The 23,989-nt window shown below is 40.1% G+C and overlaps 1 protein-coding gene across 7 annotated transcripts in view; it reads right to left on the bottom strand.

The window, feature by feature from the left end:
- Positions 1–23,989, bottom strand: part of pcbp3 (poly(rC) binding protein 3) — a 177,050-nt gene that overhangs the window by 25,412 nt on the left and 127,649 nt on the right. For 4 of the 7 annotated variants that reach the window (XM_046358367.1, XM_046358357.1, XM_046358375.1 and 1 more), the window contains 3 exons: positions 21,720–21,794; positions 17,908–17,949; positions 13,507–13,585 (listed from right to left, as the gene is read on the bottom strand). In XM_046358367.1, the coding sequence (XP_046214323.1) occupies positions 13,507–13,585; positions 17,908–17,949; positions 21,720–21,794 (196 nt within the window). Of the gene's footprint in view, positions 1–3,690; positions 4,313–13,506; positions 13,586–17,907; positions 17,950–21,719; positions 21,795–23,989 lie in introns of those variants that run through there. The other 3 variants (XM_046358403.1, XM_046358402.1, XM_046358385.1) reach the window with 3 other exon arrangements.

Below are 23,989 nucleotides of genomic sequence, written 5' to 3'. Positions count from 1 at the left end.
AGTATGATTCTCAATCAGAGACAACTAATGACACCTGCCTCTGATTGAGAACCATACTAGGCCGAAACATAGAAATCCCTAAATCATAGAAAAACAAACATAGACTGCCCACCCCAACTTGACCATACTAAATAACGACAAAACAAAGGAAATAAAGGTCAGAACGTGATAGTTGCAGGCATTGGTTACAGTTTGAAGCTTTTTCTTGATTGGGCGGCTTGATGAAAGCCAGTCAATATTTAAATCACCCAGAATAAAATACCTCTCTGTTAATATCACATACAATATCAAGCATTTCACACGTTATACAGATACTGACTGTTAGCACTTGGTGGTCTATAGCAGCTTCCCACAAGAACGGGCGTTATGTGAGGCAGATGAACCTGTAGCCATATTACTTCAACAATATTGGACATTAGATCGTCTCTAAGCTTTACTGGAATGTGGTTCTTAATATAACCATGTATTGCTACCACTGTATCATCAGAGGTATTATCTAAGTGAGTTTCAGAGATAGTCAGAATATGAATGTCATCTGTGACTAGAAAATTATTGATTTCATGAACCTTTAGCTACATTTTTTCTCAGGTTTTTGCCTGCAGTTCTGTTATACTCACAGACATCATTCAAACAGTTTTAGAAACTTCAGAGTGTTTTCTATCCAAATCCACTAATTATATGCATATTCAAGCTTTTAGGACTGAGTAGCAGGCAGTTTACCCTGGGAACCTTTTTATCCAAGCTACTCAATACTGCCCCTCTGTCCCAAATAAGTTAATGCGGGCTACATTTAGCACTTTTCTGGGATGCTTGATTGTTTTCATTGCTTTACTGGGAAGCTTAGCAGAAGTAAACATGCTCATGTTATTTGTGTTAAGTGTAGGGTGAGCTGCACACAGTGGAATTCCTACTAGGGCACACCGCCTCAGTGGTAACGGTATAACTCTGGTTCAAAAGCACATGATTACTGCATACAATAGCTGTCATATCAGCAGAGGCATTCAGGGCAGTTAGAGGGCCATAATTTAGGTAAATACCATTGTGTCTACCAACGCCCCTGGGATAATTTATATTTGCTGAAGCATTATGACAATTTAGCGACACAATGGTAGGGATTAACTGAGCTGGGCTTGGGTCATTGATAAGACATTGTCTCATCGCAGCCTTATAATCCTGTGAAAGGATCCAGGAACTAAAATGATTTTGGTGGATCCCATCCTCCTTATAAAACAAGCTTTTTTTCCAGAAGATATCAAAATTGTTATTAATGTTACACCCACAGAGCTGCAATTGTCAAGTAGACAGTTATGGAGGGCTACAAGTCTGCTGAAACATTCAATGCCCTGATTTAGGGAAGGCACAGGGCCAGATATTATGGGGTGTTTGTTGGTGTCATGCAGAGACCCAGTCAGTTCTTTAAAATCCATCTTCAGCTGTTCTGAGCTGCCCTTTATAATGTCATTGAATCCCACATGAACTATGATAGACTCAATTTCCCGATGCAGGTTTAACATGTTTGGGAAGTGTTTATTGATGTACTCTTGCTCCTGGATAGCATAATGTTTTTGCTCCAGGGACTAAGACAGTTCTCACCATTGAACTGCCCAATACATTGACCGGAGAAGGGGATGGAGAAATCCACCCACTCCTATCCCTCACACAACTCTTGGAACATTTCACGGGCCCACGAGAAGCAGAATAGCATACACTCGCAGCTCCTGGCGATAGGTCCAGACCTTCCACAGCATGCAGAGCCCTGTCAGATCCAGAGAGAGGGAAAGGAGCCGAACTCGATGACGAAGCCTCTATTGGAGTCAGTGTAGTTGGAATCAGCACAGCTGTTGCAGACACAGGCAGTCCCAGCGATGAAGGAGCAGGTGATCAGGCACCAGGGCGGCAAAGCTATTCTTCATGTCGATCTGCTCCAGACCTCTCGCAGACACTCTAGTCCATTTAACATGCCGCTGCCTTTGGTTTTCACAACTTGTGACATGGCACCAGCGCTGTTTGGAACAATCCTCTTGCTGTTCAAAGTCTATTCCACTACAATATTGAGGAGAAGCATATGGAGACGTCATCCTTGGCAGGCAAGTTCCTGGTAGCATAGGCCATTTGAATTGGGACAGATGACAAGGCGGGGATACATCTATCAAACCAGAGCGGTGTATAGCCACAGGAGTTGAGAATGAGAAATTTGCATTTTCCCCATAAGTTCGCGCAGAATTGAAATTTGGTTTCTAAGGATATCCACCTCATTCCTGAATCCTGAAATCCTCCGCATTGGTATTGTCAATATTGAGCATAATAACCACAGCTTCTACAGCGGTGGAAACGTTCATAAGCTATTCCAGGTGAAGGGGGCTCCATTGCAACCTAGCTAGCTGTCTAGTTGGTAAACATCTAGTCCAAACCAGCAGGTTTTGACACAAACATTTATGAACAAAATAAAACTTCGGAAACAACAGGCCAAAAGAACAGGTCGAGGTGCAGAAGGTATCTGAGTTCATAACAGTCATATTTTTTGGCCTACCACTTCGCGGTTGAGCCGTTGTTGCTCCTAGACGTTTCCACTTCACAATAATAGCTCTTACAGTTGACCGCAGCAACTCTAGTAGGGCAGAAATTTTAAGAACTGACTTGTTGGAAAGGTAGCCCCCTATGACGGTGCCACGTTGAAAGTCACTGAGCTCTTTAGTTAGGCCATTCTACTGCCAATGTTTGTCTTTGGAGATGGCTTTGTGGTCAAAAATAGCCAAATCCACTCATTTGAAGGGGGTGTCCACACACTTTTGTATAGATAGTGTATTTATATACAGCCCTGATTGGCTGATATAATTGTCTAGAGCCCACCGCTACCCCTTTTAAAAAAAATTAGTAACAAAGGCTCATGGTATTCAACCTGCCATTTGGGGCTGGAGTTGGACCCTGAAAGTGACAAACTTCCACAGGTGTGTAGGCTACGTTATTATTGAAATAAAAGGCATGCAGATCACACTTCTTCATTTGCTATATCATTCTTGTACTTTTTTCAATAGGTCACTAGAAGATGCAGGACCAAAACAGCCTGTTTGCTATTGTGGGCCATCCTGGCTTTTACTCTTCATTGCAGAAAGCCATGATTATCTACAGGGCAGACTCTAGGCCTCTGTGTCTCAGAGGTCAAACACAGTAAGTTATAGTTAGAACTGAGACACAGAGGCCCATGGTATAATCTTCAATATCATCACAAAGCCTAATTAATCATTCGAAATAGACATTCTGATGATACTATTTAAATTTGTCTAATGAGTAAATACTCTTGAGTTACACATTTTGGAATGTATCTGTGTTCGCAATAGATTGCAATAAAAGGTTGTTGTCATTCTTCATATATTTTTCTTATTTATTTGCATAACATACTAAACAGATCGTAAACCATGTTATAATGAAAGTCAAAATCATGGTATGTAAGCATTTTCAAGTTATTGTTTTACAACTCAAGCTCTTCAAAGTATAACTCATAGTAAATGTATTTAGATTATGATTCATGCAAAATAAGGAACACCTGTTTGTGACTAATGGTACTTGTATGGTAAATGTATGGAATTTTCCATAATCTGTTTCTTATCCAGATAGTAAATTAAACACACATTTGCACCAAAGCAAAGTCAAAGTCTTACATATGATAAGGAACGACATACACAAGTAATATAATATTAACAAAACAATGACTTTATTGAAAGAATAAGGTTAGGGGAATACATTGTCTCATTCAAACCTAGAAACAAAGTGCAAGTTGCATCACTATTAGAACCATAAAATAATACACAACTACCTGCCCTCGCATTGGGATACCACAAAAGCAATCCACATCATATTCCCCTTTCTATCTTTCCTGTAACAAAGACAACCATTTCTAGAGTAGTCCTCAAGTACATTTAAGTTTCACTCTTTCTGTTCTGACATTCAGCCAAATGTTAGCTTGGTCTTCGATCTGTTTGTGCTATATGTATATCCAACTGCTGTGGTAACATGGCATGCCAACTGTCATGCATTAGAAGTTAGCACGACAGCATAAACAGATCTGGGACCAGGCTAGAGCATTTTTACGACCTGCACCACCAGCTTGGTATGTACAGCAGCCACCTCCAACAGCAACAACCTAGGAGGATTGGGGGGAACCAGTTCAGCTGCTTCTCTGCCAGTCAATGTTTATCTGTCTGTCCTTTGTGTGTGTCATACTCTTCATCATCATCTTCATCAAGTAGCTTCTCATCAAAAGCATCTTCTTCCAAGAAGTCCATGACCTCATGGTCCTCCCTCAGTGATGACCCTTTAGCACATAAAAAGGGGACTATCAATGGAAGGCAATTGTGTCACAAGTTATCAACCTGTTTGCAAGGTGACAAAGTTCAATTATATAATCTTAAGGTTTTCACTTGAACAGTGGAGAAAACATGTAACAAAATTTAATATCTGATAATCCATAACTGAAATATGATCATGTATGCCTGTAGCGAATCCACCTTGACCTCCTGCCCGAGTATTCATAAATTATATGATCTATCTATACATCCATTCTTGCATTCAACAGCCAGAAGGCTTATTATTTTTTAGGAATCACATCACAAATAAACATCAACCTTATGAGATATCTAGCTAGCTAATAATAATAATAATAATATAACCTCCCTCTTTATTCTGTCTTGCAGGCCAGTTTGTTTTTAGCTCTAATGACAAATACTTTTCAAATTGTCAATTTTAGCTATTTATTTTGTATAGTCAAGGAAAACATTAACATAAAAATACAAGACAGAAGCTAAATCAAGTAGGCTACTTTGGTCTGTTGTGGGTGACTGACTGACTGCAGCTGAAACAACAGTCAAAAGCCTATCTAACGAGCATTAGTTAGCTCAAAGACTTTACTAGCTAGCAATCTAGACACTTTAGTGACCTGGAAATACAATGACATTGGTAAAGTAGGAAACAACCCTGCCATCATTATCATGTCGTCAAAGTTACTTTAGAGAGAGCCATAGCTAGAAAAGTGTATTAAAACTAGCTAGCAAGGCTAACTTTAGCTAGCTAAAATCCGGTCTGACTCCTGTTCCTCAATCTTAGCTAGGTAGCTAGCTTAAGATATACTCCATCTAAAGTAAAACTGGCAACATCACAGTGATGACAAAAAAATTATACAAATGATTTGCCTCCTTTAAAAATGTCATCTGTTTTCTAAGTCACAATATTGTGAAGAAGCATGCAACCCACGAATAGCATATGATTTACTTACTAAATAAAAATTACTATCTAACACTTACTTCAGGAATGGTTGCTACTGCTGTTGGTTTCAAGATCCATGTGACATAAAGATGGAGCTGCTGAAAAATCCAGATGTGTACCCACCCTGATTTGGAATGCAGTATGATGTGTGCTGTGCAGATGTGGAGGTTCAGACTGAACTTCTCTGACACTTGATTATAAAAAAAATAATTAACGCCAAAAAAGACAAATTGATTGTTCGGATGGAAGACTTTGCAGTATGGCTATCTTTGCACTGTCTCTCTTGCTTTTGGGCGGGACCAGCACTAGAACTAGGAGGATACAGTATATGCAAATGAACGATGAATGTTCATTAGTCTATTATAATCAGATCAGCTTACACAGAAAGGGCATTATCAGTGTTATTTCGACGTAGGATCTTAATTTGATCACCCTGTTGGAGGAACAAGGAAATCACATTTTGGCTGCACTGGGCCTTTAACAAGTAATGTTATTTTTTCTCTCAAAAAGACAAGGATCAACATTATTGGCACCTGTTTTGTATGCCTCACCTTGCAAAGATAAGCCTTTTTCTAAAATGCTATATGAGATTAGAGAGCACATTGGGAGGGATCTTGACCATTCCTCCATACATAATCTTTCCAGATCCTTGCTATCCTTTGCCTGCTGCTTATGGACTGCTCGCTTCAATTCAAACCACAGCACTGGGCAAAAACTGTGAATATTAGGGGATATATTTATATATTTCCGGATATCTGGCATTTTATTAGATATTAGGTGCTCCAGATACATATGTCCTTAAAACCCCTAGTCTAAGCCGGGGGTCATACCAAGATGGTCATACCAAAGATAATTTAGCTATTTGATTTAGAATTTTAGGACCTCTTTAGATATACATAAAAATATGAAAACATTATTTGATGAAACATTGAATTTGGCCTTACTGCCAGTAGCCCATAGAAACACATTGAATAACACATTCATACATGGAGCCACAGATAGTCACAAAATACAATAAAAAGGAAGCTTGTTCTGAAGTGTCTGTCCTATATCTGAGAGATATAAGAAAGATCAGGAAATAATAAAACAAAAATATTTGACACATATTTAACCTCCTTTTTCAGGAACTAAACTACTTCCATAGTGTATACTTCGATACTTAAAAAAAAAACTGGTACCAGGCTACCTTCAGATGAGTCTTGTGAGGCTTGCGGGCATCCTGGAGCAAACCGACATGTATGTGTTTGTGAGAGTCTCACCTTCCATAGTGGGGTCATAATACTGTAGTTTTGTAGGCCAAACCGTTCAGACACTACTGATGTTATCATGAGAAGACGGATTTTTCAGGATGTCTCATGGTCTGACAAACACAGCTGCAGCTCTGCTGCCTTTCACCACATATGTGGATGTGGTGTATTGAGACACAGCACATGCAAAAAAACATACCTGTGGCTTAAACAGAATGATTTTTATGGGGATTTTTTTATTTTGCTAATTCGATTTTCACAGAGGCGCGAACATCGAATCTAGGGAGTTTAATTTCATATACGGAGCTAGGGTATTCTCCGTAATGGGACAGTTTATACATACATTTAATCAAAATCTCCCTGCTGCCATTTGAGTCCAGGGAGATATCTGGGTTGAGATACGTTCAGGACATGCACCTGATGAGCATGCATATTTGTTGAATATTCAAACTCCGGAAAGGGTGTCAACATGCTGCCAAATCTAAGCCTTTATACTCAGGCATGAACGAATCCACGTTTTCAGAAATGTATCATATCTGTATCATTACCTGATCATTTATGTTTCTGTATTTCTCAAATAATTAATCTTTTCAATAGATATCATTAAAATATATATATATGATTTACAAATCATGCAATGTTTCATCCTTGTATGTCTCTGCTATTTCTGTTTCAGAAATGCAGCATAGCAAAACCACAGCTCCAATCGTAAGTTTTCTGGAAATATGCAAACGTGGGCCAATCTTTGCGGTAAGTTATTTATTTAACAAAAAATGTAAGTTGCACACCCTCAACACCCCTGCCTGCCCTTTCTGTTATTATGGACGATGAGATGGGTGCTGATTGGGTCGTCAGTGGCAGTCTCTTGGTAAACCAGACCCAACGTTAGGGTAGAGTGTTGGTCTGTGTCCAATCCAAACTGTCAATGCATAAATCTAAATTGTCGATATTGCAAGAAAATATTGTTACTATTACCTACTTCATTCATGACAAGAAAACTGTCTGGAACTAGCTAGCTAAAAAAAGGGAAGTCAATTGTATTATTTGTTAGCTAGACTACCAGTTAGCTTTTACATCCCTATTATTTTTGTATATATAGAAAATAAAGTAGCTGCGTAAAGCGCAAGATTGTGAAAACAGACGGAAAATGACACCTTTAAATATTTCTCTGTTATAATTAAGAGCCCAAACAAAACAATACAAATGTCTATGGAAAACGTGCAGGAAATCTAAAATGTGCGGAAGTTCAATTTGCTGGCTAAACACAGAACACAAAAATCGTATTGACTGCCCAAAGATCAAGTTGTCCTTACCGCAGACATGTTGAATTTCAAGGGGGAACTTCTGCAATATCAGATTCCAGTGAAGGAGCCGGTAATTTGTGGAACTAGTCCTTTGCAGGAAAACGAGAGGGGTTATGATCGGTATAGACCACTAGAGGGGTAGCTAGACGGGTAGAGGCCGACACATACAGTGACTTCAAGAACGATTCATACCCCTTGATTTATTCCACATTTTGTTGTGTTAAAGACAGAATTCAAAAAGGATTACATTTTTTTCTAAACCATCTACATACAATACCACATAATGAAAAAGTGAAAACATGTTTTTGTAAATGTTTGAAAATGTATTGAAATTAAGAAGTGTACACAGCCCGGAGCCAATACATGTTATAATCACCTTTTTCAGCAATTACAGCTGTGAATATTTCTGGGTAAGTCTCTAAGGGCTGTGCACATCTGGATTATACAATATTTACACATTGTTCTTTACAAAATTATTCAAGCTCTGTCAAGTTGGTTGTTGATCATTGCTAGACAACCATTTAAGTCTTGCCATGGATTTTCAATCCGATTTAAGTCAAAACTGTAACTAGGCCACACAGGAACATTCAATGTCGCCATGGTAAGCAAAACTGGTCTATATTTAGGGTTGTGGTTTAGGTCATTGTTCTGCTGAAGGTGAATTCATCTCGCCATGTCTGGTGGAAAGCAGACTGAACCAGGTTTTCCTCTAGGGTTTTGCATGTGCTTAGCTCCATTCCCTTTCTTTTTTATCCTGAAAAACTCCCCAGACCTTAACGATTACAAGTATACCCATAACATGGTGCAGCCACTAGTATGCTGGAAAATATGGAGTGTTACTCAGCAATGTGTTGTATTGGATTTACCCCCAAACATAAAACGTATTCAGGACAAAAAGTAAATTGCTTTGCCACATTTTCTGCAGTATTACTTTAATTCCTTGCCAACATTTTGGAATGTTTTTATTATGTACAGGCTGGCAGCTCTTCACTGTCAATTAGGTTAGTATTGTGGAGTAACTACAATGTTGATGATCCACCCTCATTTTTCTCATTTCACAGCCATTAAACTCTGTAACTGCTTTCTTCTTCTCCGGCAACTGAATTAGGAAGGATGCCCATATCTTTGTAGTGACTGGGTTTATTGATACACCATCCAAAGTGTAATTAAACACTATTTTTACACACAAAGTGAGTCCATGCAACTTATTATGTTATTATTCACATGTTTACACCTGAACTTATTTAGGTTTGCCATAACAAAGTGTTTGAATACTTATTGACTAAAGACATTTCAGCTTTTCATTTTTTTATTAATTTGTAAGAATTGAGGCTGTAACCAACACAATGTGGAAACATTCAAGGGGTGTGACTACTTTCTAAGGCACTGAAATCAAATCAAATGTTATTTGTGACATGTGCCGAATATAACAGGTGTAGGTAGACCTTACTGTGAAATGCTTACTTACAAGCCCTTAACCAACAATGCAGTAAAAAGTTTTTAAAAATAAAATAAAAATCTAATCAATCAAAAAGTACCACAATAATTTACATAACAATAACGAGGCTAAATACAGGGGATACCGGTACCGAGTCAATGTACAGTTTAGTCAAGCTAATTTGTAAAGTAACAATGCATAGATAATAAACAGAGAGTAGCAGCAGAGTAAAAACAAAGGGATAGTCCTGGTGACCATTTGATTAGTTGTTCAGCAATCTTATGGCTTGGGGGTGGATGCTGTTAAGAAGCCTTTTGGTCCTAGACTTGGTGCTCTGGTACCGCTTGCTGTGCAGTAGCAGTGACAACAGTCTATGACTTGGGTGATTGGAGTCTTTGACAATTTTTTGGCCCTTCCTCTGACCCCGCCTAGTATATAGGTCCTGGATGGTAGGAAGCTTGGCCTCAGTGATGTACTACCCTCTGTACACCTTACGGTCAGATGCCGAGCAGTTGCCATAACAGGTGAAGCAACAACCTGGGCAAAGTTCGATGCAATTCCTGGCGAGAAGACCGGTCTGACTTTTCCTTGGCCCTTTCCGAGATACACTGTTGTGCGATTTGCATGACACATTCAAATGTGGCGTTTCTTAAACTGAACAGACTGTTTCCATGTTGTGCAATGCTTGTGCAAGCATGAACTACATCTTGCTGCAGAGTTTCTCTCTCTTTTCAGGATTCACTTGATAGACGTGCTGTTTACGTCAATATCATGCTCTAGTAAATTTGTTTGAGTCAGCACATCTGAGAATAAACCTTGATATTCTAAAAGTAGTGCAGCAATGTTGCCTTTATCCCCTGTAGATAAGTGTACCAAAAAGCCATTATCACTGAGTTACTCAACCATACCACAGGCACCGGGTGAATCTGGCTTTCCTCATGCTCTCGATGAATGAGCAGGACCAACACAGTCCACCAGAACCCTGTCGGAAAGGTTTGTCAAAAGCATGTATAGGCTGAAAAGATGCAACCGGAACAGTTTGATTGAGTTAAGCTACAACATCATTTTTCAGACCAGGCCATAAGAAGTTATGCGTCCCTCAGTATCTCTTGTCGGACTGTAACTCCGTCAGTTGTCTTGCCCAGAAGTGGCATGAGACTGCCATTTCCTCATCAGAACATCATCTCTGTCAAAGTACCCCACAAACTTCATCAAATTCCTCTTCTGGACGTATTGTACCAGAAAGAGGGGTGAGAGAAGCATCTTTCTCTGTTTGGAAATCAGCTGCTTCCTAGACATCGAAGTGTCAACTGTAGGGACCCTCTCTTCTTTCAGATGTCCTTTTAACTCGCTCACCTTTGGGACTTTTCAAACTCTGGCGGGATTACCGAAGTCAGGACCACACCTAAATATCACAGACAGGACAAACATGGTGGGATCGGTAACATCCTTCTCAACAATAGACTTCCTTTCAGCAATCTTCTTAGTCACGGCACATGTAACAGCACATGCTGGGAAGACTGTAGGGTATTTATTTGATAACCCGTCATGGTTCACTACATGGATGGACTGCATGGAACTACCATGCAGCCCACCTTCACGCCTTGAACTAACACATTGTAACCAGTTGCAAAAGTTTCAAAGGCAAAAAACCCTCCACAATGAAGGACTAGGCTGACCCAGTGTTCCGCAGTATCTTTAAAGACTGCTTAACAGTATCACCACTCTACAGAGACACAAACCCGTCTGAAACAAAGGGTTCATTCAAGTCTGACCAAAATGCTTGTTTAGGAGATAAACCAGTCCCAACCAGAGACGTAATGGGCTCGAGGGCTCCCACAAGAAGAAACGGCTTTTTCTCATTTTCTGTTTTAACTTAGGACAGTGTGGCCTTTCTCATGGCAGTAATGACAAATTTGTGGATACAAGGAACCAGTTTTTTACCCACCCCTGTCTTTGGGCACTGGAGAAAAAGACTGAAGCTTTGTAGTGAGTGGTGACTTCTCTGGATAATTCTTTGTGTAGGGATAGGTACTTAGTGCCTTGCCTGTGAAAGTGGTTTTACGTCAACACAAATGTATTGTAACGATTTTCGTTGGTGGAAGGAGAGGAGGACCAAAGTGCGGCGTGGTACGTATCCATACTGCTTTTAATTAAGGATGAATACACGAACAAAAACAACAAAACGATAAACGAACAGTTCTGACAGGTGCAACAAACACTAACCAGGAAATAATCACCCACAACTCAAAATGGGAAAACAGGCTACCTAAGTATGGCTCTCAATCAGAGACAATGATAGACAGCTGCCTTGCTTTTTTTCCAGAGGTCCCAGTTGTTTTGAAAGCACCATAAACCCAGAGAATGTCACACTTTGATGACAGGCCCTAACAGTTTGTGGGCACCGCTGTAGTCCAATTAATGTATGTTTTAGTGTTGTGTTGTGTAGTGGCTTTGCTGGCATGCATCCCACTTATTTCGTGTTGCCTCACCAAGATTTACATGGTAAAATCGGCCCTGAACGTGTTAAGGAACTAGGTACACAAGCTAAAATGGAGAGAAAAACCAAAGCCTGTAACAATGTGTGTGGCCGAAGAGTTGAATTTTCATGTCATTATACCATAGCACTGATTCCAGTCTAAGTGCCAATGCCGTTTATCAAACTTCAGGTGTTTACAATTGTTGGATGACATGAAAATAGAGCTCTTTGGCCACGCACACAAGTGGTGGGTTTGGCGTCGAAATAAGGATGCATAAGCAGAAAAGAACCCCATACCTACTGTAAAATATGGTGCTCTACCTTTGATGTTATGGGGCTATTTTGCTTTCACTTGTCCTTGGACCCATGTTAAGGTGAATAGCATCCTGAACTTTACCCAGTACCAGGACATTTTAGCCAAAAACCTGGTTGCCTCTGCCAGGAAACTTGGCAGCAAGTGGATTTACCAGGGAGACAATAACCCCAAGCACACATAATCCACAAAGAAATTGTTAATTGACAACAAATTCAACATTTTCCAATGGTCAGTCCCCTGAACTTGAACACCATTGAAAACCTGTGGTTTGAAATGAAGAGGGCAGTCCATAAGCGCAGATGAAGGATATCAAGGATCTGGAAGGATTCTGTATGGGATGAATGGTCCCAATGTGTTCTCCAATCTCTTAAAACATTTTAGAAAAAGGCTCAGTGCCATTATCCTTGCAAGGTGAGGTATTGAAAAGTATTGAAAACTGGGGTGGCAATAATTTTGACCACTTTTTCGAGAAAAAAGATATCACTTGTTAATTAAACAAAACCTATTTCTCTGAGTAATTGTAACAGTATAAAATACCATAATTTCCCAAAAATTTTTTAGCATACAAATATTCTTTATTTTTACAGTCTTTTTTGCTCATCTTTATCAAGGGTGTAATTCAATCAATTACAATAATATTTACAATAATTTTGGACCCCACTGTACAGTCATGTACAGTTTGTCAGGTGTTTGTGACAGAGAGTACGAGGTTATGTAGGCCTATTGTTTGGTGCATTGCCTGCTCTGGAAAAAAAGTACAAAATAGTGATTTCACCATCAAATAAAGTGCAACCGACTTGCTTTTTTCAAATTCGAAGAACATTGACAGCTGGATGTTTTTGATGGTGTTCCTCCTCGTGATTCTCAGGATCTGATTTGAAAGGCATTTAGGAATCAGGAACTCTGAAATGTAGGGTCAATAAGACCCTTTGAAAGGCCTGAAAAGCTGGTTGTTGTTTTAATCAATCAATCCTGTCCTGAATAAAATGGTAATCGTCAAGTCCTTGTAGATGACACTGGTGGAAAGAGGAATCAAACGGTGCCATCTTTATTCATGAGACCTTGGTTGTGTCTTTTACAAATACCTGAGTTTTACATTATATGAGGACAATAATTTTAGTACTAAAGTCCAAGCCATATAATGCAGATGCAGGAGACTTGAGTTGTCCTCTGTCCATGTCTGTCCTTTTCATATTAACTGGGAACTAACTAAATCTCAAAAGAGACCATAGCTGAGATGTAGCAAATAGTTGTTGCCAGATGGTATTTCAAAATAGAGTCCTCATGCATGACAAAATGTCAACCAAATGAAGGCAGGGCCAAACAAAAAGCCTAGCTTAGGAGAAAAGCAACCTCCAGAGACATAGGGAAAAGGGACGAAAGAAAGAAAAAGAAGAAAGAGATGACAGTGTCTACAGATACAAAGAGAAGGAAGTGTTGAAAGAGGGCTTGTGGGTACGTACCAGGGAAAGCAGGGGTGGTCTGTCCGAGGGGGGTAAAGGGGGTTTGCTGCATAGCCAACTGGTGGAGCTTGGTCAACTGCTGAGGGGGGTAGGAGCGACAATAGAACTAAGAGGTTATTGTAAGGTCACACCGACAAGAAATCAAGAACTTAAAACTAGAACAGTGAGGAGAAACAGTGAGGAGAGGAGGCATGACACATGGTGGTGGGAGATGAGAGAGCAAAAGAGAGACAGAGAGAGAGAGAGAGAACTTGAGAAGGACTTAGCCCAATGTGGTTGAGTTGGGGTGTTATATTTGCTGCTGTATCCAGTTTGTAATAGCAGATGGATTGCATAATCAACAGAGATGCAGCTTTTTCGCAGGAAAGATCAACACAGACAACTTGTTGCATTATAATATTTTCCATTGATAATGAAGACATGAACTAACTACTTAACATTATAATTTAATGAATTTATCTGTGATGCAATGTATGTGTGAACACTTCAATCTGGTTAGTTTTCTGGTTAAAAGGTCCAGTAATTTTTGCAACATTTATCAAAAAATCTGACTCACATCTGAAATTGTCTGATTAAATAAATATACCCTTAATACATGGTTGTAGTCTCCATTGTTGTTGTACCTAGAGTTGGAGTCTAAGGGTTAACATACAGTAAATACTGCAATTGCAATCACAAACCTTGTGTGCTAGACTTAAGTTTATACAATTATACAAGCTAAGGAAAGAATGTTTCAAGGTTTTATTTAAGATTAGCCATGGGGCTTAAATTTAGAACACAGAACAACGTGGTCTGACAGAAATTGGCTAGTAACTTAAATCTATGTGAGATCCTAGTTTGTCATTTATTGTTGTTGCATCTAAAACATTGAACAACTCCTTGATTCAAAACTGTATTCCGGTAACTTTGGGGAAAATCGATGGTGCATAACCCTGATGGAACAATATGCTCATCTTACAACGTGGATGACACATTAGTCCGAAATTCACAAATCCTGTATTTATTCTTTACAATTAATAATCTAGTAACATACAGTATAACTCAAGATTGACCACTCAAACCATTTCTTACAGTAAACCAGAGATAGGCAACCTTGCCAAGACCAACAATACGACCTTCATGGGCCTGGCTTGTCAGTCCAACAACACTTGGCCCATATAAACCTTAGCAATTTACCATTTTCCCTCACTGTCTATCATTGCCATCAATAATGAGTGAGATGGATGCTTGAGAATCCCTCACCCTCTAAAGAGTAGCTTAACGAGGGTGGGGAGGATGTCAAGGCCCTATTTGAGTGATTGTAATGTCAACCAATGGTTCCCCTGCAATCAATCACTGCCTTCTCCGAATTAAAGGATCTGACACGCGATAGCTCTCGAGATGCTCTTGAGACAGAGACAGATGAAGTTAAATTATTAATGGACCCTATGTAGAATATGATTTATCCTCCAAAAAAAAGATATAAAATATTACAATAAATATTAGGGTTAAACTCAAATATACTGATTAATAAAAAAAACATTCTTTATTGATTTTCAATAAAAGTGGTATTATATTTCTTAATAACATTAGAAAAAGAAAAGAATTGCTGGAGATAAGTCACATATGCAGCTTTCAAAAATATATGTGAATGTCTGCTCAATCCCAATTTATAACCAACTGATTGCAGCATTACCACATAAACGGAGGAGCCAAGTAGAAGTTAGGGAACTTGTTTGTTGTCTGCCATATATTAAAGATACAAATTGGCTGAAAATAATTGGCATAAATAGAAAAAACAGTTTCATTTGAGGACAAAAATGTTGACAGCTGCGCCATACAGGTTGCAAAATAAATGAGAAGAGATTTCCGATGGTTTATGAACTGATACAAAAAACACTTGATTCAACACAAGTTTGTCCATTTAAATTACTGTACAATTTTTTTGCCACCAACGTAATGGTATATACAGTTTCAAGAAAATGTGAACCCTTTGGAAAAAACTGGATATTTTCATAAATTGGTCATAAAATTTGATCTGAACTTCATCTAGGTCACAACAATAGACAAAACACAGTCTGCTTAAACTAATAACACACAAACCATACATTCTCATGTCTTTATTGCACACCGTGTAAACATTCACAGTGCAGTCTGGAAAAAGTATGTGAACCCTTGGAGTTAATAACTGGTTGACCCTCCTTTGGCAGCAATAACCTCAACCAAACGTTTTCTGTAGTTGCAGATCAGACCTGCACAATGGTCAGGAGGATTTTGGACCATTCTTCAGTTTAGCAATATTATTGGGATGTCTGGTGTGAATTGCGTTCTTGAGGTCATGCCACAGCATCTTGATCGGGTTGAGGTCAGGACTTACTGGGCCACTATTTTATTTTGTCGAAGCCATTCTGTTGTTGGTTTACTTCTGTGTTTAGGGTCGTTGTCCTGTTGCATCACCCAACTTCGGTTGAGCTTCAATTGGCGGACAGACATCATCCTGCAAAATGTCTTGATAAACTTGGGAATTCATTTTTCTGTCAATGATAGCAAGCTGTCCAGGCCCCGAGGCAGCAAAGCAGCCCCAAACCATGATGCTCCCTCCACCATACTATACAGTTGGGATGAGATTTTGATGTTGGTGTGCTGTGCCTTTTTTTCTCCACACATAGTGTTGTGTGTTCCTTCCAAACAACTGAACTGTAGTTCCATCTGTCCACAGAATATTTGGCCAGTAGCGCTGTGGAACATCCAGGTGCACTTTTGCGAACTTCAGATGTGCAGCAAAGTTTTTTTGGACAGTAGTGGATTCTTCCGTGGTGTCCTCCCATGAACACCATTCTTATTTAATGTTTTACGTATCATAGACTCGCCAACTGAGATGTTAGTATGTTCCAGAGATTTATGTAAGTCTTTAGCTGACACTCTTGCAGGGCTCTTGCAGTCATCTTTGCAGGACAGCCACTCCTAAGGAGAGTAGCAACAGTGCTGAACTTTCTCCATTTATAGACAGTTTGTCTTACCGTGGACTGATGAACATTAAGGCTTTTAGAGATACTTTTGTAACCCTTTCCAGCTTTATGCAAGTGAACCATTTTTAATCTTAGGTCTTCTGAGATCTCTTTTGCTCGAAGCATGGTTCACATCAGGCAATGCTTCTTGTGAGTAGCAAACTCAAATTTTGTGAGTGTTTTTTATAGGGCAACTCAGCTCTAACCAACATCTCCAATCTTGTCTCATTGATTGAACTCCAGGTTAGCTGACTCCTGACTCCAATTAGCTTTTGGGGTTCACATACTTTTTCCAACATACACTGTGAATTTTTAAACAATGTATTCAATATAGACAATAATTTGTGTGTTGTTAGGTTAAGCACAGTATGTTTGTCTATTGTTGTGACTTTAATGAAGATCAGCTCAAATTTGATGACCAATTCATGGGTAAATCCAGGTAATTCCAAAGTTCACATACTTTTTCTTGCCACTGTATATGGGGCATACAACAATCTCTGCTCTGTAGATTTTCCTGAGAAGAGACAGAATCACTAGATAATTTATTCTGGTATTGCCCTTATGTATGTTTCTGGTCAGGAATGGTTAAAAATCACAACATTCACTTAAAATTAACCTTACAAATAACAATTTTGGGCAATTTGGATAGCCATAGTCAGTCAATAAATAATTTTATAATACTTGTAAGAAAGGTTTTCAACTTTAGCTCACAATCTATGTATACCATGGAATTAGAAAGGTTTAAAATGTATGTAAAACATCTCAGCACAATTGAAAAATATATGGCTCATGGAAACCAAACAAGGGTGGTCTATGGTGATAGGTGGAATGGTCAGAGAGTGGCTGAGGGGTGGGATTAAAGAGCTTATGTTCAGTAATATATTATTGTCATGTGATTGCTGTATATAAAAGTACCATGTATGTAATATGTATATGTAAAATGTATGTAAATGTAGCATAGAAGTTGTAAAAAAAACAAAAGATGTGTGTCCTCCGAAGATGGGCGGTGGTGGATGGGTTCATTTTTTAAAAACACACGAAAAAACATTGGAGACTTTGTATGGCCTTGTGGAATTTAGGAGGTGTCCACACCCAGACAACCAGTTCTATCATGTTCTATTTAAGTACTGTACTGTCATAAGTACTGCAAAAGAGCACGACATTAGTCAAAAGCAATTTCCTGGGTGTGGAGACTGTTGGGTGTTTGCGATTTTAAATCTGAAAAAAATCACTCTGAACCAAAAACTTTTTCCTTAAGTGCCTCAATTTAAAATTTTAACAGGCCAAGACCAGAGATTGGAGGTTTCGGAAGGCTTACACTGAGAACAATGTTGTATTAATATGACTGATTCATATTCATAGGTGTAAGTCTAAGAAATGTGCAGACTTTTAACAGCAGAGACTTGGAACTCACATCTGGGTGTGGGATGGCATATTGTCCCTGAATTGTGTAGGCCTGTATGGAGGAAGAAGAAACACAAACATGGAATATTATCATCTATCTTCACAGGCAATAGGGCTTATACATGTAATCTCAGAGACTACTCTGAAGTTCAATCATTATCTCAGATTTAAGTACTGTCTCATTCAATTGCCTAAATAGTCTTTGTTTCCCTCAAAGGCATTTTATACTAGACAATGTTGCATAAATGTCATCCTCAAAGTTTATTTAAAATATGAACACTGAATAATTTCAAACCACTGTGAATAAACTAACAAGACTTTCGAAAAACTTGCCTTATATGATATCCCTTTAATAGGTGATAGTCAACCACATGTTGTACTTTGATGCCTTGACTATATCTACTATTCATTACATGTAATATCTTTGACTAATTTACAGTAGTGGTAGTGGTTGAGTAGTTGTATTAGTAGCAGTAGCAGTAATCAGAAATGTTAAAGGTAGAATCAGTGAAAAGACGTTGCTACGAGCAGCACCGCAGATATAGAGATGAGCAAAATGTAAGACTTCACTTTCACACAGTCACACACACAGTATCTGCACATGGGCACAGTTAAGCTTCATGCTATCCACAGTGTGGTAGCCAGGGCACCAAAACAGATGAGGAGTTGAGCCTCTCGCGTCCTCGCATTTAGTTGTTGCGGAAAATGACTCACTATGCTGTTTACTTTCTGCATCTAGACTATATGTACAAAAGTATGTGGATGTTGTCAGTAGAATGGCCTTACTGAAGAGCTCAGTGACTTTCAACTTGGCACCGTCATACGATACCACCATTCCAAAAATTCAGTCCGTCAAATTTCTGCCCTGCTCGAGCTGCTCTGGTCAACTCTAAGTACTGTTATTGTGAAGTCAAAACATTTAGGAGCAACAACGTCAGTCCTCAGTTGCAACACTCACCTCCGAGTTCCAAACTGCCTCGGGGAGCAACTTCAGCACGAAAACTGTTAGTCGGGAGCTTCACGAAAACCCATGAAATGGGTTTCCAGGCCCAAGCAGCCACACACAACCCTAAGCACACCATGCACAATGACAATCGTCGGCTGGAGTGGTGTAAAAGCTCACTGCCATTGGACTCTGGAGCAGTGGAAACGTGTTCTCTGGAGTGATGAATCACCCATCTGGCAGTCCAACGGACAAATCTGAATTTGGTGGATGCTAGGAGAACGCTACCTGTTCCAATGCATAGTGCCAACTGTAAAGTTTGGTGTAATGGTCTGGGGATATTTTCCATGGTTTGGGCTAGGCCCCTTAGTTCCAATGAAGGGAAATCTTAACTCTAAGTTTGTATGATGGAAATTTGCATATACTCCAGAATGTCATGAATTAATTGCAAAATCCCAAATGAATGGAATCCCCCAAAAACATTTCCACTGCATTTCAGCCCTGCCACTAAAGGACCAGTTGACATCATGTCAGAGATTCTCTCCTTAACACAGGTGTAAGTGTTGACGAGGACAAGGCTGGAGATCACTCTGTCATGCTGATTGAGTTTGAATAACAGACTGGAAGCTTCAAAAGGAGGGTGGTGCTTGGAATCATTGTTCTTCCAATCATGGTTACCTGCAAGGAAACACGTGCCGTCATCATTGCTTTGCACAAAATGGGCTTCGCAGGCAAGGATATTGTTGCTAGTAAGAATGCACCTAAATCAACCATTTATCGGATCATCAAGAACTTCAAGGAGAGCGGTTCAATTGTTGTGAAGAAGACTTCAGTGCGCCCAAGAAAGTCCAGCAAACACCAGGACCGTCTCGTGTTGATTTAGCTGTGGGATCGGGGCGGGTGGACAAGCAAAAACCCACAAATTCTGACAAACTCCAAGCATTGATTATGCAAGAATGGGCTGCCATTAGTCAGGATGTGGCCCAGAAGTGAATTGACAGCATGCCAGGGCGGATTGCAGAGGTCTTGAAAAAGAAGGTTCAACACTGCAAATATTGACTCTTTACATCAACTTCATGTAATTGTCAATAAAAGCCTTTGTCACTTATGAAATGCTTGTAATTATACTTCAGTATTCCACAGTAACATTTGACAAAAATATCTAAAGACACTGAAGCAGCGAACGTTGTGGAAATTAATATTTGTGTCATTCTCAAAACTTTTGACCACGATTGTACAATGACATTCTAGACAATTGTTATTGTATGCCCAACATCAGTGCCCGACCTCACTAATGCTCTTGTGGTTGAACGGAAGCAAGTTCCCGCAGCAATGTTCCAACATCTAGTGGAAAGCCTTTCCCAGAAGAGTGGGGGCTGTTATAGCAGCAAAGGGGGGACCAACTCCATATTAATGCCCATGACTTTGGAATGAGATATTCACCGAGCAGGTGTCCACATACTTTGGTCATGTAGTGTTTGCAAGTTGCTACATTGTATTGACTTCAGCTTGGACACTTTTTCTGTACTTTGTTCTTGGTACTTGAATGACGAAGTCAACATTGGTAGACCCAAAATGTCCACATACTTTTGGCCATGTAGTTTATCTACCTCAATTACCCAGTACCCCTGGAAATCGACTTGGTACTGGTACCCCGTGTATATAGCCAAGTTATCGTTGCTCATTGTGTATTTCTTCCTTGTTTTTACTTTTGAATTGTTTCTATTTTTCTATTATTAAAAAAATGTATCTCTCTGCATTGTTGGGAAGGGCTTGTAAGTAATAATTCCACTGTTTTGATTTTGAACTCGATTATCTATAGGAACCTTTACGTTACTAAACAAATAGTTAGTAGCTGGCAGCTTAGTTGCACAGAATATGTCAATGATTCATTTTAGCTCTGTCCAAGCAACTTTGGTCAAGGCTATTATAGCAGCAAAGGGGAGACCAACTCCATTTTAATGCCCATAATTTTGGAATAAGATTTTCTTCGAGCAGGTGTCCACATACTTTTGGCCATGTAGTGTACGTCATATCGCTGAGTCTACCTTTAAAAAGATGTTTACAAGTCATCAGGAATGTTAAAAGGATATTATATGTTTTTGAAAGAGGAGGTGTGCACTGTACAATTACAGCTTGCATGCAAGTAATTAGTTAGGAGTGTTTTGAAACACAATCTGAACTAAAATGTTCTTTTTCGATGGTTAACCCACAAAGGTGTTAAAAGTCCAATAGCCATGCTGTCATTTCGGTCCTGACATCCTAAAGGACCCCTCATCGTGTTAGTAGTCCAATAGCCATGCTGTCCAATAGCCATGTTGTTAATTTCGGTCTTGACATCCTAAGGGGCCCCTCATTTTGAAGGTTTTTGTTCCAACCCCCCATCCCAACACCCGATTATCATTTTAATGCTACTGTCAAGAGGTGGACTTGAAATTAATAGAACAGAATTAAGTGAAAGTCGGAACAAAAACCTCTGTGAACAGGGGTCCTATAAAGCATCACAGTTACAAACTATAATGGCCCTCTATTGAGTAGTAACCTGCAACAAGGTCCGTCACTATATCCCTCCCTCCCTCTTGGCCTAGCTGTACCCTGCCTTACATTTAGGTTGCGACAAAGTTCACAGGCTGTGATAGTCTATACGACATATAGACGTCCACAACTAGATAAGAGCCTATCAAACAAGGCTTGTTAGAATGTAATATAAGGAGCCACGCTGACTCTTGTGGCTGCTCTGAACTTTGTACATTGGGCTTCACAAGAAGGGGGGGCGGAATGCGAGTGAGTGTGAACCTGAGTGCACTAACAGGCAGTGGCTGATGCTGGAATAAAAGGCTGATGTTGGCTGCGGTTGCCACCAGCAGCTCGGCTCTTACCTGGCCACCTGAAAAAATTACGGGGGTGGAGGCGGGCTTTGGGCGGTAGGGAATGGTGGCACCTTTCGGTGGGGACTAGGAGAAGAGGAAGAGGGAAGACACAGAAAGAGCGTTAGACCAGGACTGAGTGTGTGGCCGTGGATTTGACAAAAGAGACGAGGGAGACAAAGATTACATCAGATTACATGTCACCTAAGTCATGCATTATAGGGTGCCGTTTCAGACAGATGTACTTTCCGAGCCCAGTGTTTTTGTGAGGAGTTTGTCTGCATTCTATTCGCCAAATCTTGAAAAAGATGCAGCTGAATGTGTTAACAGCAAAAACCACATTGAATCTGATCTTTTGAGTTTTGTCTCATTCCACATGTTCGTATGTAGTTCTTAATCCTGATACAATTCCGATGTTCCATTAGCGACCTCAGATCAGATGTTTTTTTTGCACGTGACCTGCCGTTACCACAACAACCCCCCAAAATATTAAAGGAACACTGACAGGAAATGAGCATTGCATCTGTGTGATATTTGGCTACATCAGTGTGAATGTGCAAATCTGATATGGGTCACATAAAACTGAGTGTGGAAAGTCACAAAAAAGTATTGGATATGAAAAAATATTGGGCTCTTAGAATGGATGTATAAACACAGCCTTAGAGAGCTGCTTGAGTAAGACACATGATATATTAATGTGGCAGTACACATACACTTTGGGTGATGATTAACTCCATCAGATTGTATCACTAGCCTTTGCAAGACAAAAGCTACATGTCAGTTTAACTGGTTATAAGACAAGAAGAATCTGTAAATTAGTAAATAGACTATCAACCAGCAGTGCTTGACTTGGGCAGGAGCTCACCGGAGTTGAATACTGGTACCTCAAATTTTCTACTGCTTGAACTCCTCTTTATAGAATATGCTTCTGCACCTAAACAATATATAAACAATATAATCTGCACCCAAAATGAGTAACGGAACCTATTTCAGTTCAACCAGGAACAAGAAATAGTTGACTTCGATGGGGAAAATTGGGGCAATAATAACTACACTGCTCAAAAATAAAGGGAACACTAAAATAACACATCCTAGATCTGAATGAATGAAATACTCTTATTAAATACTTTTTTTCTTTACATAGTTGAATGTGCTGACAACAAAATCACACAAAAATGATCAATGGAAATCAAATTTATCAACCCATGGAGGTCTGGATTTGGAGTCACACACAAAATTAAAGTGGAAAACCACATTACAGGCTGATCCAACTTTGATGTAATGTCCTTAAAACAAGTAAAAATGAGGCTCAGTAGTGTGTGTGGCCTTCACGTGCCTGTATGACCTCCCTACAACGCCTGGGTATGCTCCTGATGAGGTGGCGGATGGTCTCCTGAGGGATCTCCTCCCAGACCTGGACTAAAGCGTCCGCCAACTCCTGGACAATCTGTGGTGCAACATGGCGTTGGTGGATGGAGCGAGACATGATGTCCCAGATGTGCTCAATTTGATTCAGGTCTGGGGAACGGGCGGGCCAGTCCATAGCATCAATGCCTTCCTCTTGCAGGAACTGCTGACACTCTCCAGCCACATGAGGTCTAGCATTGTCTTGCATTAGGAGGAACCCAGGGTCAACCACACCAGCATATGGTCTCACAAGGGGTCTGAGGATCTCATCTCGGTACCTAATGGCAGTCAGGCTACCTCTGGCGAGCACATGGAGGGCTGTGCGGCCCCCCAAAGAAATGCCACTCCACACCATGACTGACCCACCGCCAAACCGGTCATGCTGGAGGAAGTTGCAGGCAGCAGAACTGTCACATGTGCTCAGTGTGAACCTGCTTTCATCTGTGAAGAGCACAGGGCACCAGTGGCGAATTTGCCAATCTTGGTGTTCTCTGGCAAATGTCAAACGTCCTGCACTGTGTTGGGCTGTAAGCACAACCCCCCACCTGTGGACATCGGGCCCTCATACCACCCTCATGAAGTCTGTTTCTGACCGTTTGAGCAGACACATGCACATTTGTGATCTGCTGGAGGTAATTCTACAGGGCTCTGGCAGTGCTCGTCCTGCTCCTCCTTGAACAAAGGCAGAGGTAGCAGTCCTGCTGCTGGGTTGTTGCCCTCCTACAGCCTCCTCCACGTCTCCTTATGTACTGGCCTGTCTCCTGGTAGCGCCTCCATGCTCTGGACACTACGCTGACAGACACAGCAAACCTTCTTGCCACAGCTCGCATTGATGTGCCATCCTGGATGAGCTGCACTACCTGAGCCACTTTTGT

This window comes from Oncorhynchus gorbuscha, linkage group LG01 (genome assembly GCF_021184085.1).
Source record: "Oncorhynchus gorbuscha isolate QuinsamMale2020 ecotype Even-year linkage group LG01, OgorEven_v1.0, whole genome shotgun sequence".
NCBI lineage: Eukaryota > Metazoa > Chordata > Actinopteri > Salmoniformes > Salmonidae > Oncorhynchus > Oncorhynchus gorbuscha.
This window is presented reverse-complemented; position numbering and strand designations above follow the sequence as displayed.